Raw genomic sequence first — 20,127 nt, forward strand, 5'->3', positions numbered from 1 at the left:
CGACCCGGGGCCGCCGCGCAAGCGCCTCGCAACTGTGCCCTCGTCTGGGCTCCCGGCAGGACCCCAGCAGGCTGGCTCCCGGCTCGGGTACCACGCTGGCCCTCCACCCACCTGAGCTTCCTGGTGGGCTTCGGGGAACCTCCTCTAACTCCTTTGGGGCTGGACGCGGGGTGTTGGTGGCAAAATGCGCGAAGTGAGGTGCCAAGGTTTTGCCACCGAAGATTGAAAAGCAGTGCTGCGCGCGCGGAGATCCTTCCTGTCGGCCCGAGGTGTTTCTCAGGCTTGGTAGTTAATTCGTTTCAGTTGAAATCTCTTCTTTTTCATCGTCTTTCTTTTTAACCTTTCGTAAAGAACAGAAAGAAAATAAACTATAATTGGTCCGGTTCCGTGCCAGGGGCGCACTGAAGCGTCTGAAACCCCCAGCGAACTCCCTCGGAGCTTCCAGGAGCCCAGTGCTACATTCCTTGCTTAAACCACCTGTGCCCTTATCTTTTTGCGGTTGTTGACACGTTTTCTCCAGCCTGCCCCAGAGAGTTCCTTTAAGGCTCTGACCAATCCCCCCACCACCCCCCCATTCCTAATACCAGCGTCCTTCCAATAGGAGTTTACATTTTTTAAACTTTAAATTACTTAATTAACACGGGGCTGCTGTTATGCCATTATTTATTATTATTATTATTATGTTTATTATGTTTATCATTCCCTTACCTCCACTTCCCCAGGAAAGAAGAGTGACTAGTTCTGTGTCTTCCATCATTAGAAGTTCCTTAGTGAGGCGTCTGGGTGGCTCAGTCAGTTAAGCCTGCAACTCTTGATTTTGGCTCAGGTCATCATCTCACGGTTGGTGGACAGGCTCGCGTTGAACTCCGTGCTGGCAGTGCTGAGCCTGCTTGGGATTCTCTCTCTCTCCCCTTGTCTCTGCCCCTCCCCGGATTGTTCTCTCTCTCTCTCTCTCTCTCAAATAAATAAACTAAAAAAAAAAAAAAAAAAAAAAAAAAAAAAGATTGAAAAACAGTGTAGAGGAAATGAATGCACAAGGCAGAGCTGTGTCAAAAGCAATTTGCTACTATTGAAGATTAGGAATACAAGCTTCCTGGCTTGTATTTTCTGGCTGGCTCAGTTGGGAAGCATGCGGCCCTTGATCCTGAGGTCGTGAGTTCGAGGCCCATGTTGGGTGCGGAGCTTACATTAAAAAAAAACAAAAACAAAAAACACAATACAAGCTCTTCTTAAAAATTACAGCAGATTCAGCCACCCCTATAGCAAAGTTACTGTCAAACACTCACATTCTGATTTTATGTTCCTCAGAGGAAGAGAAAGAGGTGACGTTGTCACTGGCTGAAACGAACTGCACGTGGCTGCGGATAGGTGGGTAGGCAGGCACCAGAGACAAAAGCCCGAGGTAAAGGTTTGGTGTGATGCTCTGATTCCCAGAGCTGAAGAAGGCCAGCCTCTGCTCCAGGGTCCGTTTTAATTCAGAGCTTGCTATAGCCGAGGAATCAGCTACCATTGCTTGTGTTTGGCAGGGACTCAATGACAGGCAGGGAGAAAATGTCAGGTGTGCTCTGACTGGAAGTTATTGGTGGGGGGAAGCTGGAGGCGGGCTCGCCGGAAGTAGGCATCCTATTTGATTGCTTAGGGGAACATGTTTGGCTCTCCCTGGTTGGTCTCAAGTTGGCAGTGGGGACAAAGACCGGGGAAGCTGGTATTTATTGACCAAGTCCTGACCGTATTCATTCCCTTTTTTTTCCCTGGTTATAGACCTTGAATCCACAGCCATTGGCATGGACCCATAAACCCAATCTGGGCAATCATGATACTCCATGATTGTTTGGCAACAGTAATTGGCTCAAAAGGTGACCGTGTGATCCAAGCAGGGCCAAACTATGTAACTTCTCTAGAACTGAAGTTTGGACATTAGAAGAAAGAAGTTTTGTCCACTGCAGCCGCTAAATAGAGAGACTGTCGATTTGGGGCTACTGGTGGTCATCTTTTCCACCACGTGGAGAGTCTGTTTACAGAGTGAAGTTTGTGTAGTAAAGGACTCACCTTACCCAAAGAAAGATGTGGCCTTTGCCCTTTGCTCCTGGGAGAAGCTCTTTAAACCCCTGGCAAGTCCTACCTGACAAGAGTGTGTCTGTGTACCCTGGGGACTTGGGCCTCACCAGGTGGCCTAACAATGTGATGATAAGATGGAAACTGGGACACAGAGAGGGAGAAGACCATGGGAAGGTGGAGGCAGAGATTAGAGTGATGCGTCTGCAAGCCAGAAAACCCAAGGATTGTCAGCAGTGTCCAGCAGCTAGAGAGAGGCAAGGGAGGGTCCCGGCCTAGAGTTTTCAGGGAGAGCCTGGCCCGACCAACATCTCCATCTTGGACTTCTAGCTTCCACAACTGTGAGGCAATATACCTCATTTTTTAAGGTTCCCTGGGTGGTTTTATGGAGGCGCTCCTTACAATCACAACAAGAACTGCAGGGTTGGACTAGTTACCACATAAGCTCCAGTTAGAATGTGTCTGTGAACCATCAAGCAAGTGGCCCTGGGCCCAGTGAGTGCCCCAGGCACTCCTAGTCGATAGCGGCACTATCGATAACAGGCTTTGACCATCACAAAGCAGACTGAAAGGAAAAGGCCTCACTGAGGACGTAATGTTTCAGCCCATATCTGAAGGAGGTGAGGGAGAGAGTGTGAAGTGTCTGAAAAACGAGCATTCCTGGTGGAAGCACTTTCTAGAGTCTGGTCAGACAGTTCTCTTAGTTTTTCCATAAACACGTACGGTCTTCAGTTATTTCAGGGAACACATTCCAGAAAATAACACACTTAGGTTCTGTTGCCCAACGTGCGGAGCAGCTATCACAAGACCCTGGACGATGCGCGTTCGCTTTTTAACCTTCCATTCACTCCTCATCCCCATGCAATCTGGCTTCTGGACATGTGATGTTGCAACGTTTAAGACCGAAGCAACTAAGTAAAACCAGCTGTCTTCTATTGAGCCCGACATGGGGAGACGCGGAAAAATCCAAAGATTTTTCTCACCGAGAGAGAGACGTCTGAGTAAAGACCAAAGAGGTGAGAGAAACTGAAAAGAGAGTAAAACAGGATTTATGGATTGCTGCACACTGCATATTCGTATGTGTTAAAAATGCAATTAAAAGTAATTCTTTAGGGGCACCTGGGTGGCTCAGGTGGTTAAACATCTGACTCTTGGTTTTGACTCAGGTCATTATCTCACCATTTGTGAGTTTGAGCCCCATGACGGGCTCCGCACTGACAGCGCGGGGCCTGCTTGGGATTCTTTCTTTGCCTCTCCCTCTGCCCCTCCCCTGCTCACTTGGACTCTCTCTTCTCTCTCTCTCTCTCACAATAAAAAAAAAAAAACTTAAAACAAAAAGTCAGTTTTTCGGGTTGTGTATTTTTGGAAAATACACTGTTCAGAGATAGTGCAAAGTGGCAATCTATTCCATTTGGTTGCAGAGGTCATTTTAGAGTCTCTGATCTTTTTCCTTTACCTCCAAAATGCATATATATCTTCAATTTTTTACTTACTTTTTACGATCTCAGTGGGTTAAAACATGGTGGTTTATTATTAGTGCAGCTCAGTACAAGGCACTTGGCCAGGACGGGGAAGATGCTGTGTGCTCCCACAGCGAACCAAAGAATGGGTGCACTGTCTGTGGAGAATTGAAAAAAAAATTTAATGTTTATTTATTTATTTTGAGGGAGAGAGAGACACAGTAAAAGTAGGGAAGGGGCAGAGAGAGGAGAGAGAAATCCCAGGCAGGCTCCAGGCTGTAAGCACCGAGCCCGATGTGGGGCTACAACTCACGAAATCGTGAGATCATGACCTGAGCTGAGATCAACAGTCAGACGCGTAACCGACTGAGCTACCCAGGTGCCCCTGCGAATTTAAAACTGACTCTGGGGTGCCTAGGTGGCTCAGTTGGTTAAGCGTCTGACTCTTGATCTTGGCTCAAGTCATGATTTCATGGTTTCGTGAGTTCAAGCCCCGCGTGGGGCTCTGCACTGACGGTGCGGAGCCTGTGTGGGATTCTCTCTCTCTCCTTCTTTGTCTGCCCCTCTCCCACTTGCATAAGCATGCTCTCTCTAAAAATAAATAAATAAACTGAAAAAATATGACCATGAAGTGGAATAAAAGTCAACTGCTTTTAGTGATCACCATGAGGTAGTGTTTCTAGACAATGTCATAGACAACTTGCTCCACCTTGCTGGACGTTCTAAATAATTGTTACATTGACCTAGAGCAGGGTGCTCCCAGTGGCTTGTCCATGATGCACCGTGACCACATCCAGTCATTCAGGAACCCAGACTTCTCCCATTGAGTGGCTCCAGTGTCTCTAAGGGACATGGGGCTTTACTGGATCTCTGCATTCAGTGGCAGACATTCTGGAAGTGTCAAGACTATGGGGACATTGAGAAGAGCAGTGGTTCTCAGGGGTTGGGGAGAGGAAGGAACGAACAGGCAGAGCTCAGATGGTTTTAAGGGCAATGAAATTCTTCTGTACTGTAATGGGGGGGGGGGTGCACATCACATACATTTCACAAAAGGCATAGAGTGTACGACACCAAGAATGAACCCGAATGTACACCATGGACTTTGGGTGATAAGGACGTGTCCATAGAGGCCCATCAGTTGTAACCAACGTACCATCTGGTGGGGATGTTGACGGTGGGAGAGGCTGTGCATATGCATGAGTAGGAGATCTATGGGAACTCTGTGTGCATTCGGCTCAACTTTGCTGTGAATCTCAAACTCCTCTCAGAAAAAGCTCTATTAAAGACCAAAAAAAAGGAGGAAAGTACATTGTTGAGAATATTCTCTTCAGCACCACAAAAAACAAATAATCTTATTTATTTATTTATCTATCTATCTATCTATCTATCTATTTATTTATTTATTTATTTATTTATTTGAGAGAGACAGAAAATGCAAGTAAGCAAGGGTAGAAAGAGAGAGAATCCCAGGATGGGGCGGGGTGGGGGGGTGGGGGGTGGAGAGAGAAGCAGGGCACACCCAAACAGAACTTGAACCCATGGAACGTGAGATGATGACCTAAGCCAAAGTCAGATGCCTAATGACTGAACCACCTAGGCACCCATAAATAATCCCATTTGTCAATGGGCAGAAGATATCCAGATGGCCAACAGATACATGAAAAGATGCTCAACATCGTTCATCATCAGGGAAAGAATGAAGAGTCTGTGCTCATCACAATACGTTTTTGCCTCAGGAATGCAGTTTTTAACTTTGTCCTTGGAAATAACTTCAGAGTTACACAAATGGTGTAATGGTGTAATGCAGGAGGAGAACATCCATATACCTTTACCCTTAAGCACATTCGTCGATGTACTACTGGATTTATTTTTCTATACAATCTCCTTTTTTCTTTTTCCTGTTCTAGTTCTAGATTTAGTACTATCTTTTCCAACGATTAATCATCGGGCATCCTTCCTCTTCCCGTTCTGCTGCCCCAGTCCTTCAATCATCTTCATTATCAATTCTTGCATGAAATTTGCTCTGTTCCCTGGGTAGACTCATTCATGAAATGGGCCAGGGTCCTTCTGGACAGAAGCAAATTTCTGCATATCTATGTGTCCATCTCCAGTTCCTATGGCCAAATGTCTTCCTTTTCCTCTCCTCTTATGGTCCAAAACAGAAAGAGAGGGTGGACTGAGGTTCCCAGTATTGAGAGGCAGAGAGAGGGGTGGGCTTTCTTCCCCACTGAGGACACACCCAAAGCACTGAGAACTGAGTATGGCCCATGAGTTCTTAATAAATGTGTGTGTGTGTGTGTGTGTGTGTGTGTGTGTGTGTGTGTGTGTAATAGGGGGGATCTTTTAAGATGTGGAAATGGACAAGGGTCCATTAGCCTGGGCCTAATGGAGTCACTGACCTTGAGGAGTGTGGGAGAAGGTAGATGACAGGGATCCATTATGACTTTTGTAGGTCTTAGGTCCTTTTGGCCAGTTTCCATAAAAACTGTATTAAATACCATACCTTACAACTGCACTGGTATAAAGAGGAGTATGCTCCACTCTGGTTCATGGGTCTATATTCATTATGATGACAGTCACTTTTGGTTAATTGTTTTAAAGAAATTCTAACATTTTGGTGGGGGGGCCTGGGTGACTCAGTCAGTTAAGTGTCTGACTCTTGATTCAGCTCAGGTCATGATCTCAGGGTTGGTGGGATTGAGCCCGACATCAGGCTCTGTGTTGACAGCTCCAAACCTGCTTGGGCTTCTCTCTCTCTCCCTTTCTCTGCCCTTCTCCTGCTCGTGCTCTCTCTCTCTTCAAATAAATAAATAAACATTACAAGACAAATAAATTCTATGGGGCGCCTGGGTGGCTCAGTCAGTCAGTCAGGCATCTGACTTCAGCTGAGGTCATGATCTCATGGTTCATGGGTTGGAGCCCCCGGTCAGGCTCTGTGCTGACAGCTGGGAGCCTGTGGCCTGCTTCAGATTCTTTGTCTCCCTCTCTCTCTGTCCCTCCTCTGCTCATGCCCCCCCCTCTCTCTCACTGTCTCTCAAAAATTAAAATTAAAAAAATTAAATAAATAAAATCAAGCCAGGATTCACCCCTGCTTTGGATAAGTCACATCTCTCCCTGGCTCTACTCCTGACCCCACTCACTCGGGTCAGGTGCAGAGGGCTGAGAGGAGGGCCTTGCCGCACCAGTGGATCAGGGGTACTGCATGCAGCCCAATCAGCAGAGCCTAGGTCTTGAGGACTTCAGAGATAGTCCCAGGGAAAATGGGGGCCACGAGGATGGAAAAGCACATTTCTGGAGTGAGGACCCCTGTTGTGCTACACGTGGGAAGGAACAGAGCGTTTTTCAGATTCCTCAGTCCTTCACCCATGTGCTCTCCAAGGAACAGTTCCCTATGAGCGTGTGTGTGGGCGTGAGCTCAGGCACGGGAGGCTCTCCACAGCCTCCATTTTGATCACATCACATGAAAAGAATTTTCCATTTGCAGATGCTTTATTGAAATGAAAATGTATTTGAGGTTTCAACAGTTGTCTTGCAGTTTATAGATGAAAAGAGAAAGAAGAAAAGTCGTGGTTTATATTCACCGGCTGTCAGTTGCTGACCATTCTCTGTAGTCCTCGGGGTCTCCGGTCTTGGGGAAAGTTAAAAAATGACACACCATGTACTGGAATACATTATTTGCTGGAAAACAAACACAGAGACATCACTCCGATGTTCAGCTCTCTGTTCCAAAGTCAAGAGTTGAAAAACGCGCATTTCTTCTTGGCTTCTAGGATTTGTCCACACACATCTGGTATCCAAGAAGGATTGTGCTCGAGTCAAGATCAGAGTGATCTCGTCTCTCATGGTAACGATCAGGAGACTTTACTGATGCCAAACAGGTGCTGGTGTTTCCAGATCTCTTCCCCATCAGGGATCCCTATATTTATCAGGGTGTATTTATTTCAACAAAGAATCGTTAAGTCTCAGCCCAAATACAAGAAAATGGGTAGTTTTTGAGTTCTGGCGTGGCTTTACGTGTTAGAAATACCGAAAACGGTCTGACACCGAGACCTTTACCTTTGACACGTACAAAACAGTGGAGATGTGCACTCCAAGCGATCGGTCTAATCGACATTTTCAAAGAAAACATTCCAGGGGCACCTGGGTGGCTCAGTCAGTTAAGCGTCCGACTTAGGCTCAGGTCATGATCTCACGGTTCGGTTCGTGGTTTCGAGCCCCATGGGCTCTGAGCTGCCGTCTCGGAGCTTGGGGCCTGCTTCAGATTCTGTGTCTCCCTCTCTCTCTGCCCTCCCTCCCCTGCTCACACTCTGTCTCTCTCTCTCTCTCTCTCTCTCTCTCTCTCTCTCTCTCTCCGAAGTGAATAAACTTCAAAACAAACATCAACATAAAACCCCATCCCATTATCCTTGATTGAAGGGAATTTCACTTTTTAAAGTGGTTAGTTATGCTAAATACACATAAGATGAAATTGACCATTTTCATCATTGTAAGTATAGAGTTCTGCAGCGTTAAGTCTATGTATGTTGTGGTGTAACCAATCTCCAGAACATTTTCGTCTTGCTATTGTTGAACTCTATACCCACTGAACAACCCCCATTTTCCATACCAGCCCAACCCCTAGAAGCCACCATTCTACCCTCTGTTTCTAGGAGACTGGCTACTCTAGAAAACTGATATGAATGAACTCATGCAACATATTTGTCTTTTTTTTTGCTGGCTTATTTCCTTTGTCATAAGGTCCTCAAGGTTCATCCATGTTGGCTCTTCTGAGTGATAAACACTTTTAGCTTTAGCTTTGGCAGTATTTCTAAATTGTCTACCCTGGAATGTTTCCATAGGAGTATCAAGATAGGGAATACATTATGGAGAACGAAACACTGCTTGTTGTTTTCAACAATTCCATCCCCCAAGGCAGATTCATACCCATGATCTGTCCTTGTCATCTATGGGGTCTTTAATTAATAGTCAAGGAATCCCATCATTTATACTGACAAATTTTGATTGCTTGAAAGCACACTTTAAATTCTTTTAGTAAGAGGTACAGAATCCTCTTCATAATGGGTTCTTCTGGACTCTATTAAAACATTCTCATGAACATTTTATTATTTGTTCCTACGAAGAAGGGGATCATTGTTGCCGGTCACTTCTACAAGTAAGGGACTTCTTGAGAATCAGATGTGTTTTACCTTGATAGAAAATGAGTGTGGAGATGCCCGGCTTGCTCAGTGGGGAGAGCCTGTGGCTCTTGATCTCAGTGTTGTGAGTTCGAGCCCACGTTGGGTGGAGAGTGTACTTAATAAAAAGCAAGAAAAAAATTTTCAAAATAAAGAAAAAAAATGAGGGGTGCCTGCGTGGCTCAGTCGGTTAAGCATCCGACTTTGACTCAGGTCATGATCTCGTGGTTCATGAGTTCGAGCCCCACGTTGGGCTCTGTGCTGACAGCTCAGAGCCTGGAGCCTGCTTTGTATTCTGTGTGTGTGTCTCTCTCTCTGATCCTTCCCCCACTCGCACTCTGTCTCTCTGTCTCTTTCTCAAAAATAAATAAAGAATAAAAAAAAAAAAAAGAAAAATATTGTGGCTCCTGGGTGGCTCAGTTGGCAGGTCATGATCTCCCAGTTCCTGAGATTGAGGCACGTCTGTCTCTGCACTGATAGGGCAGAGCCTGCTTAAGATTCTCTCTCTCTCCCTGTGTCCGCTCCTCCTCTATGCGTGCTCTCTCCCCCTGCCCCTTAAAGTAAATAAATGAACTTAAAAAAAGAAAAAAAGAGAAAGTTTGTGTGTGGACGTGTGAGTGTGTACTAGGATACTGAAGGGTAGTTCAGCCTTTATGTGAATATTGTCCCTCATTTGCCTTTTTCATTTATCATTCACTAAAGATTCCAAGAAGCGCAGAGGCAAATCGGCACTGGGACCTTGGCTGGCTTTCTTGATGTCAGAGTACTCACATGCAGCCACAATTACATTCACTGAAATAAAATAAAGCACGTTGAACACCTGCTTTGGCATCATTAGTGACAAACGTAGAGCCTACTAGTCCCTGCCCCGTGGTTTGAAAGCACATCAGAAGAAACTGTAATTACCATCATCTGTGCATAGTTGTGCAGAGTTTCGTTTGACTGGTTGAGAAAACACTGCTTCACATCAGCCAAGGCCTCTTTTTTATCAGTAGTCTGAGCAAAATCCTGAAGAAAATTTTGGTATTCACTAACGCTCACTTCAGGACTGATTGCTTTGTTAACCACTTCCTCTAGAAATGGGCATCCAGAACCTGAAAGAAAACACATAAAAGCGATCTCAGTTCCGTAGCCCTGAAGCCCCTTTTTGGGAGCACCTAGGATGTTGGTCATCCAATCTGCGTCCCAGTAGACTCATACTTTCAGAAAGATGATGGTGAATGGTCTTGAGTTCTCAGTTCTCAGAGAGTAAACTCAGGACCTAGGGTTTCCTTAAGCCTGAAAATATCTGTGCTCCCTTTCCACCCCTGCACTACCTCCACAGCCCAGAGAAGCCAAACACTACATAACCATGAAAAACAAAGACACTGAAGAAATGAGGTGGAGCCTGTTGGCCTGAATTTGGGGAACAGGAGGTCTTCCAGAGGGCCCTGACACCACCTTTAGCCCCGAACCTGTCCTTGCTGCACAGAACTCACCAGCCAAGCAGTAAAGGGGGAGGGCAATCAGCACAAGGACTCTCAGCAGCTTCATGGTTGAGGGCAGCTGGCGTTAGCCGGTCAGTCCGACGTGGCAGAGAAGAAAGAACTCACTTGGGAGCTGAGCACCTAGAACTCCTCCTTTTATTCTCCCGGCCATCACCTTAAGCCCTCCCCGAAGTGAGGGACTGAGTCACACAGTAAACGTGGCACTGGGCCAGGAAATGACAGCAAGAATCAGCCCAGCCAGCCTGTGCCCTGTTTGTAGAAACCAAGGAGACAGCTTGTTGGACTCAAAACTATTTTGGAACTGCCATAATGATAACATGGCTTTAGATGAAATCAATGCAAAAGTGCTTGCTAGCTAATGAAACGACGACAGAGTGCACCTGTGTGGTCATCCTTGTTGTTTTATTACTGTTGCGGTCTTTATTAGTCTCCTTCCACCTGTCCTCCTTCTTCAACAGATGGAAAGCTTCATATCCTGTGTTCCTGTGGGCTCACCACGCAGCTGGGCTCGGTGCAATACCAGACAGCTCCTCGGGAGGGCAGACTTCCCGTGTCCATAGACACTTTTGACAAGGGCCTGGACGTTTAGCAAATCCTAACAATGTCTAACTTTCTCTAAAGGCTGTTTGTACAAAGACTATCTCAATTCATTAACTAAATTTCATAAATTCATTCTATTCTGAATCTATGAATAATCTTTCTTTTAGTTGTTTGGGATTTTTTTTTTTCCCCATTGGTTCAAAGGATGAAGAAAGCAAAGCACCTGATCGCTCAGCAGAGGCAGTGCTGAATGGAGGAATGGTGGTAAGGACTGGGCTCAAGCAGATGTGGATTTATTGTATTTTTTCAGTGTTTATTTTTGAGAAAGGGAGAGAGGGATTGAGAGAGAGAGAGAGAGAGAGAGAGCGAGCTCGCATGAGCGGGAGGAGGGGCAGGGGGAGAGGGGGCAGAGAAACCGAGCAGGCTCTGAGCTGACAGCAGCCAGCCCAACATGACACGGGGCTCAAACTCACAAACTGTGACACCATGACCTGAGCTGAAGTTGGACACCCAACTGACTGAGCCACCCAGGCGCCCCAAGATGTGGGTTTAAATCTTGGATGCAGGACCTAGTCATGAAGTGTCTTAGGGCAAGTTAAATTGCTGGTTATTTCAAGCTTCTTTTGCCTCATTTCTAAAATGCGCATAAATCAGACCACACCTGGTTTTGCAAGGATAACAGACACTCTGTAAAGAACTTACTGCCGGGCTTAGAACAAGGTAATCATGCATAAATGGGAGGTACCATCCATCCATCCATCCATCCACGCAAGCATCCATCCATCCAAACATCCATTGTTTTGTATGGAAACCAATTTGACAATAAATTTTTATACATTAAAAAAAACAACAATAAAAAAACACCAAAACATCCATTGTTCAAAGGTAACCATGAGCGTCCCCCATGAGTGGATTCTGTGCTGCATGCCCCAGATTCAGCTGTCAGACCAGGACCTTGCTCCTGTGGAGCTTACCTCTTACAAGGGAGGCAACAAAAAGCCCCTAACTGGGGCGCCTGGATGGCTTAGTCGGTCAAGTGCCTGACTTAGGCTGAGGGCACGATCTCACAGTTCATGGGTTTGAGCCCTGCGTCAGGCTCAAAAAATGTTCACAAAACCATAAATAAAAAGCCCATAACTGAATGAGTGACTTCAGAAAGTGATTTGTAGGGAACAACAAAACAGCCATGAGGGGCAGCATCCTGTACAGAGGGCCAGGCCAGCTATAGCTAGATGAGTGGACAATGATTATCAAGGGGAAGATCTTGGGATGGGTGTTCTAGGCAGAGAGCACAGCAGGTACAGAGGTTCTCTCTAGAGCAGTTGGTACTGGGCAAGAGAATGACAGCGAGGGTGGTGTGCCTCTTGGTGTCAAGAGAGAGACAGGACAGCCTCATAGTCTAGAAAAGCCATATCAGTTTATGTGGAGATGATATGAAGGTGAAAGGAACAAGAGAAACTAGGTTGGCTCAAGTAAAAAAAAAAAAAAAAAAAGAAAGAAAGAAAGAAAAGAAACTTGATGAGTGAGCCAGACAGATGAGTTGATTATTTGTGAATGCCGTGTTTGCTGTTTAGATGATCTGGGACTCGTTTCTTCCCATCGTTCAGCCTGAACATAAGTTGCCAAGAAAAATACTCCTTTAGGCACAGGCTAGCAATAGGGAAGAAGGTTATGTTCTTCTGTGTGTACTTTCTCGCCCAGTTGACCATTGCTGCCAATCTCCATTCCAAACGACAATGTTCAAATGAAGGACTTTACTGATGAAATGGGAGACATTTTGGTTAGGACAAAATGGGGACTCTCCCTGGTGCCCCAGTTGTTAGGGACTTGCCCTGTTACCTGCTGGGATGCCGGTCTCTTCAGAGGTTTCATACCCAGCTCAGCGAGGCTACAATCCCACCTCGCGTGCTTGGTGCCCACAAGAAAGAGGTGTATTTTTTTGTTTTACCTCGATGTTTCCTCCACAGCAGATGATGATCATTCTTAGGTGAATCAAATAACAATAACTCAGCCCACAAAGGACTCATTTGCGAGCCAGTGGTTACAAGGAGAAATAGAAGAAACCACAATGCTTGGGTAGGCAGCCTGACTTTTTTTCTCTTCCCCGAAGGAGCTTTCACTCAAGTCCCCAAGTGAAGTTCAGAAATTAGCCTTCAGCTTCGGTGTTTGGGTGACACTTACTGATCACCTATTATGACAAACCATGGTATGTGGGTGAATTTGCACAGGTACCTATTTCACTGTGAATACCTTGTGTTGTGGGAGAGAGAGAGAAAGTATGTGGCACGACACAATTATGTTTGGCCTGTCCTTGGGCTCATGCAAGACCTGAGATGTACTCACACCAAGTTGATCATTTGAGGCTTTGCCATACTTAATAAAAGTGACAACAGTCTGTGAGAGCCATTTTATCCCCAGTGATTCCCGCATTGGCACCAAAGCCTAGGAAGGAGTTATTTTGACATTTAGATGGTCTTTAGGCATTTTTAAATTGTAGGTTTCTGATACTGATCCACTTGACGGTATTTAGGGACATGATAACCCATATGTTTTTGCCCATTGATTCTGTAACACTGGTTCTGCCCCTCCCCTCCAAGGCTGCTGGGACATTAACCTCCGGCATGTTTTTTGAAAGTGAAGCTCTTCTTCGGTAAGATCATGCCAAAGTCTAAGACTTGGATGGGAAGGTACTTCCATGGGCCAGAAACTTTCAGAAAGGTGCTGGCCTTGGAGCCATCTGGATGGCAGTGCAAGGTGGGTTGTTCACATTACCTGGGCCTTTCCAGGTACACCTCTCTCCTTGGGCCAATCCTGGTCTGGAGATTTCCCAGCTGTGTCTCTTTGTACAATGGGAACATCCTGGGGTTGTCATATGTCCTTAGAACGGGTTTGGGCACAGAGCTGGTGCCATGTACCTGTCAGCCGCCAGTGATTAATTTCATAAAAAGGTGAAAGGCCTTATGCTAACCTTTGGATGTCTAGGACCATTGGAGACCCCTGGAAACTTCCTTCAACTTCACATTCTCTGAAAGATCTGGAGAAGATCATGTTCAGAGCGCAGGCAAAATCCTACGTTTGAGCCTAGAGCACGGTATTTTGATCCATGCTTACTGGATACTGTCCTGACTTCCTGGAAGAGTTTCATTGAGACATAACTTACACGTAGTCTCTGTCAAACATATTCTACATCCGGTTGGTTTATTAATCTTCTCAAGGCCCAAGGCAATGAACAATTACCCGTTTTTAAAATTCAAGAAAACATAAGAGTAAAAAAAAATTTTTTTTTAAAAAGTGGGGGCAGGCGCCTGGGTGGCTCAGTGGGTTAAGTGTCCGACTTCGGCTCAGGTCACGATTTTGAGTTTCGTGAGTTTAAGCTCCGCATCGGGCTCTTTGCTGACAGCTTAGAGCTTGGATCCCACTTCGGATTCTGTGTCTCCCTCTCTCTCTCTGTTCCTCCCTCACTTGCACTCTGTCTCGCTGTCTCTCTCTCAAAAATAGATAAAGAATTAAAAAAATTAAGAAAACATGAATAGCAAACCATGGTGAACACTCACTGGATGCAAGGCCCTGGTACAAACCTCCTTTAATCGGATGACAACACAATGCGTCGGGTGATGATGAAATTTTTTGGCCAAATGGGGATGCTTTGGAGTGTGAAAGAGGTCACAAAATGGATGGAGTGCCAGGACAACAGCATAAACCAGGATTCTCCTGAGGAAACTGAGATGTGTGGTCACCCTCCATTGGTGGCAATCTCTTCTCCGGTTTCTCGGGTATAATCGGAGACCAGTCCCTATATGCAGAGGGCAGGGAGAGACAGAAGAAAAGGTGGCCACTCCAGGTTTAATGAACAAAGGAACCGACACAGGAGGGCACCTGGGTGGCTCAGTTGGTTAAGCGTCTAATTTCAACTCAGGTCATGATCTCACAGTTTGTGAGTTCAAGCCCCACGTTGGGTTCTCTGCGGGTTCTCTGCTGTCAGCACAGAGCCCGCTTTGGCTCCTCTGTGCCCCCCACTCTGTCAGCCCCTCCCCCGCCGGTGCTCTCTCTCCCCCTGTCTCTATCTCAAAATAAATAAATAAACTGAACATGAGGGGCACCTGGCTAGCTCAGTCGGTGAAGCGTCCGACTTCAGCTCAGGTCTTCTGCGGCTCAGGGCATAATCTCATGGTTCGTGAGTTTGAGCCCCACGTGGGGCTCTGTGCTGACAGCTGGGAGCCTGGAGTCTGCTTCAGGTTCTGGGTCTCCCTCTCTCTCTGCCCCACTCCTGCTTGTGCTCTGTGTCTGAAAAATGAATAAACGTTAAAATAAATTAGAAAAACTAAAGTAAAGACAAAAAAGATGGGTAGATCTCCACACCTATGGTCCAGAGTCAGAAACTTTGTACAGAGGCAGTAAGTGGGTTCAGTCACACTGAACACAGTTCAGATGGTCTCAACACGACATCATAGTGTCTCAAGGCATTGTCGTTGGAGCAGCTTCTGGGGTGGAATAGGGCTAAGTGGAACCCACATTCCAAGAACAGGGCAGGTGGGTGAGGAGCCCCCAGTTTCCAGGGTCCAGCTCATGGGTCAACTGGAGGTCACATCCTGTCCCCCAACCCTTCCCCATGAGGAGCGCGTGTCATTTCTCCTTATATGTAGATAATGGGACAAGAGAGGTCACGTAACTTGACCAACGGCACACCGCTTATGGTTGGCAGAGCTCCTTAGGGAAGGAGCCTGGTGTTTCTGACTGAGAGATAGCTCCTGACACGACCTCCTTGGTTTGACCCTTGTGGACGTCCACTTTAGGGCTCCAATGGCTTCTGGTGATCTTGACTCACACTACTGCCCTATGTGAACTCCAGGTTGAATTCTGTGTGCACCGCCCCCCTCCGCCATCCACCCAGTTTTCTGCTGGAGGCCTTTGCTCCCTGTGGACTCCCCTCCCCACTGTCCTTGCCTCAGTCCTACAGGGTTGAAACTCCTCATTCACTCCTGATGCCACATCCAAGACAGCCCGCCCACTTCTGCCCTTCCCTGGGCCCTGAATCTCTAGGGATCTCCCTTGTCGACACCCCTTGGCACTCTGGGAGCAGCTCTCCCCTGACATCTTCAGAATCCCGATCCCATGGTCCCTCCTCTCTGTTAGGCTCCCCGAGGGCACTGCCTGTGCATTGCTGGCCATTGTGTGATGGCAGCGATAGAGTGGTGCTTAATTAATTGTTGTGTAACTGCTTTTCAGGGCAGATGTTGAATTTATACAAAGATTCTACTGATGATATTACATGTTTTATCATTAGATCTATTTCGAGAGAGAAGCACGTTTACATTTGACTCTTTAGTAAAGTCAGGGATCAAACCCAACACTAAAACCAGTCATCTACCTGTCATTCTGGTGCTACCTCCACTTTCTTTGTGTTCCTGAATGAAGACTCCTTTCTCCTCTCTCCTTTTTTAAGCATTATTTTTTAATTGATTTGTTTAAAAAAATTTTTTTTTACGTTTTATTTATTTTTGAGACAGGGAGAGACAGAGCATGAATGGGGGAGGGTCAGAGAGAGAGGGAGACACAGAATCTGAAACAGGCTCCAGGCTCTGAGCTGTCAGCAGAGAGCCCGACGCGGGGCTCGAACTCACGGACAGTGAGATCGTGACCTAGGCTGAAGTCGGATGCTTAACCGACTGAGCCACCCGGGCGCCCCTAATTGATTTGTCTTAAATTTACATTCAATTTAGTGATCATATACTGCAACAATGATTTCAGGAGCAGATTCCTTAATGCCCCTTACCCATTTAGCCCATGCCCCCTCCCACAACCCCTCCAGTAACCCTCTGTTTGTTCTCTCTATTTAAGAGTCTCTTATGTTTTGTCTCCCTCCCTGTTTTTGTATTATTTTTGCTTCCCTTCCCTTATATTCGTCTGTTTTGTATATTAAGTCCTCGTATGAGTGAAGGCATGTGATATTTGTCTTTCTCTGAATGACTAGTTTTGCTTAGCATAACACTCTCTAGATCCATTCACATAGTTGCAAATGGCAAGATTTAATTCTCTTTGATTGCCGAGCAAAATCCATTGGGTTTATATATATTATACACACACAATATATATATCTTCTTTGTATATATATATATACACAATATAGGTCTCCTTTATCCATTCATCCATCGATGGACATTTGGGCTCTTTCCATACTTTGGCTATTGTCAATAGTGCTGCTGTGAACATTGGGGTGCATGTGTCCCTTTGAAACAATATACCTGTATCCCTTGGATAAATACCTAGTAGTGCAATTGCTGGGTCATAGGGTGGTTCTGTTTTTAACTTTTTGAGGGACCTCCATACTGACTTCCAAAGTGGCGGCACCAGCTTGCATTCCCACCAGCAATACAAAAGATATCCTCTTTCTCCGCATCCTCGCCAATATCTGTTGTTGCCTGAGTTGTTAATGTTAGCCATTCTGACATGGGTGAGGTGGTACCTCACTGTGGTTTTGATTTGTATTTCCCTGATGATGAATGCTGCTGTGCAGTTTTTCACGTGTCGGCCATCTGGATGTCTTCTTTGGAGAAATGTCTATTCATGTCTTTTGCCCATTTGTTCACTGGATGATTTGTTTTTGGGGTGTTGAGTTTGAGAAGTTCTTTATAGATTTTGGATACTAACCCTTTATCTGTTACGTTGTTTGCAAATATCTTCTCCCATTCCGTCGGTTGCCTTTTAGTTTTGCTGATCGTTTCCTTCGCCGTGCAGAAGCTTTTTATTTTGATGAAATCCCAATAGTTCATTTTTGCTTGTTTCCCTTGCTTCCGGAGATGTCTTGAGTAAGAAGTTGCTGCGGCCAAGGTCAAAGAGGTTGGCTTGCTTTCCCCTCGAGGATTTTGACGGCTTCAGCCTTAAATATAGGTCTTTCATCCATTTTGGGTTTATTTTTGTGTCTGGTGTAAGAAAGTGGTCCAGGTTTATTTTTCTGCATGTCGCTGTCCGGCTTTCCCAGCACCACTTGCTGAAGAGACTGTCTTTATTCCTTTGGATATTCTTTCCTGCTGAGTCAAAGATTAGTTGGCCATACGTTTGTGGGTCCATTACTGGGTTTTCCATTCTGTTCCATCGATTTGAGGGTCTGTTTTTGTGCCAGTACCAGACTGTCTTGATGAGTACAGCTTTGTTTTTTTTTTTTTTATGTTGAAATGTAATTTTAATAGATAATTCTTCATCTTACATAGGAGCACAATAAAATACACCACATCCTGAAGAAACTCCAGAAGTTATGAGAATAAAGAGTAGGGGAAATTCAGATGGGCTACAATATCCATTACCTTAAATTGCAAGAGACAAAGGTTCCAACCCGCAGGTTAACATTTACATACTTAGGACTGGCTACACTGATGGCTTAAAAATAATAAGGATCAGAAATTAGATATGGAAACGGGTGGGAAAGAACAGTTTTTCTGAGGGGAGGAACTCTGTCAATGCAGAAAAAATTACTTAATATCAAACAATAGCTCCCAGAGCAAATACTGAAGGATGAAAGTAAGAATCATGAACTGAGGATTTGATGCTCACAAAGGAAGAAACCTTTCGGATGACACTTATGCAAGCTGTTGCTTGAGATCTGCTCGTCAGGTCTACAAGGAAGACTCATAAATGCCTCAGCAAACCCCAAATGATTATCAGATTGGTGTTTCCTAATAGTATCATACACCAGTGGTTACACATGAAGTTTTCAGACAAAAACTAAGAAAAAGGTCATAACCGAAATGCCAGACAAACAAATGTGGCACATGTGAGTCCTACACAAAGCCAGTCACAACGGCTGCTTTGCTGTGACTCTCCTGTACAGTAATTTTCAAACATCATGGCAAGACACCAATGATCATCTAACTAATCAGACAACACAAACACATTTATTTCAAATTTCTAGGAGGTAAAAAAAATATCAGATACCAATGCTTTATGCATGCTCAGGGCCAGCTTATAAATGCTCCATTCAGTGATATCTTAACACAAGTTTGTATTAGTGAAAAGAAACTGGCAAAATCCACCTCTTGTCATTCGACTTGTCAGATGGTGAAGACCAAAACAGAATGTTCCATCAGTTTTAATTTTTAAATACGATTGTCACATTGGGAAAATGAAACACAGTAAAATAAACTGTACAAAGGCAAAGTAGAATAACAAAAAATATTTTACTAAAACATAAGATTTACAGAAGTTTCCAGACAAGCCATACAAAATGGTCACAAGCTTTTTTTGAAGGAAGGATTCTACACTTGACAGCAAAGTCACAATGTTATTAGTGAGGGCTGTGATGTCTGTTTAATGTTCCCATTTTGGTTCAAACAATCAAGCTTGTCCATCTACAGCGTCTAAATAAAGTTAGACTTGGCTAGAGAGCATATTCTAAAGAACTGGTTAGCTGCTTTTACCCAATGCAATTAGATCACCATAAAAAGGGGGAAAGGAGCCCATAAAATTAAAACTACCTCTCACCCCCTCAAAAAAAATAATAAAGAGAAAACACCCACACCCCTGCAGCTAACCCTGACAACTACCTTCATTCACAGTGCTTTATACTTTAACCATCATTGGGGAAATGAATAAAAGCAGAGAGGGGCCACTGCCTTTAAACGTTTCACAACAATCCAGATGGTACTTCTAGCCTCTGCTCATGCTTTACAACAGTGAATCAGGACAAGACATAGATTTGCTAATGTGCATTTAATCACCAAAGGACTGAAGATGTCTGGGCTTTTATTCTGTAATGTTTCTAAGACTGTGTCCATTAAATGCAAACAAAAAAGGAAGAAGTCTTGGCAGAACAGGAGAAGTGATGCACACTTGATGATCAGATCGATTTTAAATATTATTCATGGCATATAGCCTAGTCCATGCTCTAGCTGTTTCTATGGCTTGGGCTTTGTTGGTCTTCCACTGCTCCGCTACATCATTTGCTAATGGATCATCTGGATTGGGAGCACTTAACAATGCCTGGATCAATAGCAGAACTGTGCGGATCTGCAGTGCTGGGGACCACTTATCTTTCAAAATATCTAAACATATTCTTCCCAACTTGTCTACATTAGGATGATAAATTTTGGTCATGAAACGTACTTTAGGGGCTGCCATCGGGTATTCTTCTGGAAGGAATAGTTCAAGTTTAAAAGTCCCTCCCTCAAAGGGGGAATCCTGGGGGCCAGCAATGACCACATGAAAATAACGGGCGTTGCTCTCATCTGGTTCTGCTTTAATGCCAGGAACTGGTTCCGCCAGCAAACGCTGGGTTTCCTTGATAATCCTGCGGGGCAGCCCGGCCATCTTGTCAGATCCCGAGTTCGGCCTCTGGTCTCGACTTCTGGCTCCGCTCGCCTCACGCACGAGTGGAAGTCCAGGGCTCCACTTCGATGAGTACAGCTTTGTAATACAGCT

The 20,127-nt window shown here is 45.2% G+C and overlaps 2 protein-coding genes and 1 long non-coding RNA gene across 4 annotated transcripts; 1 reads left to right on the forward strand and 2 right to left on the reverse strand.

Annotated features, from left to right (window-relative positions):
- Positions 1-23: 23 nt before the first annotated feature.
- On the forward strand, positions 24-9,497 carry LOC144612975 (uncharacterized). The gene is made up of 3 exons (XR_013550251.2): positions 24-285; positions 1,762-3,071; positions 9,392-9,497. It is a non-coding gene; the product is annotated as an uncharacterized LOC144612975 (long non-coding RNA).
- Positions 6,291-10,833, reverse strand: SCGB2A2 (secretoglobin family 2A member 2). Of its 2 annotated transcripts, XM_060606934.3 has the most exons (3): positions 10,168-10,831; positions 9,596-9,783; positions 6,291-7,193 (listed from the first exon to the last, which is right to left on the reverse strand). In XM_060606934.3, the coding sequence occupies exons 1-3, from the start codon at positions 10,220-10,222 to the stop codon at positions 7,155-7,157; spliced, it is 282 nt and encodes a 93-aa protein (XP_060462917.2). In that variant the 5' UTR covers positions 10,223-10,831; the 3' UTR covers positions 6,291-7,154. The 2 variants fall into 2 exon arrangements, with proteins under 2 accessions (XP_060462917.2, XP_078289695.2); XM_078433569.2 differs by lacking the exon at positions 6,291-7,193 and having other exon boundaries at positions 9,524-9,783; positions 10,168-10,833.
- An 8,035-nt stretch (positions 10,834-18,868) lies between these two features.
- Positions 18,869-20,097, reverse strand: LOC132662572 (ubiquitin-conjugating enzyme E2 N). The gene has a single exon (XM_060608034.3). The coding sequence runs from the start codon at positions 20,014-20,016 to the stop codon at positions 19,558-19,560; it is 459 nt and encodes a 152-aa protein (XP_060464017.3). The 5' UTR covers positions 20,017-20,097; the 3' UTR covers positions 18,869-19,557.
- Between the last annotated feature and the right edge of the window lie 30 nt (positions 20,098-20,127).

Source organism: Panthera onca, chromosome D1, assembly GCF_046562875.1.
Source record: "Panthera onca isolate mPanOnc1 chromosome D1, mPanOnc1 haplotype 2, whole genome shotgun sequence".
Classification (NCBI taxonomy): Eukaryota; Metazoa; Chordata; class Mammalia; order Carnivora; family Felidae; genus Panthera; species Panthera onca.

Coding starts and splice junctions, on each gene's coding strand:
- SCGB2A2 (XM_078433569.2), bottom strand. CDS start 10,222: ATGAAGCTGCTGAGAGTCCTTGTGCTGATTGCCCTCCCCCTTTACTGC. Junction 9,784..10,167: donor CCCCCTTTACTGCTTGGCTG/GTGAGTTCTGTG, acceptor GTTTTCTTTCAG/GTTCTGGATGCCCATTTCTA.
- LOC132662572 (XM_060608034.3), bottom strand. CDS start 20,016: ATGGCCGGGCTGCCCCGCAGGATTATCAAGGAAACCCAGCGTTTGCTG.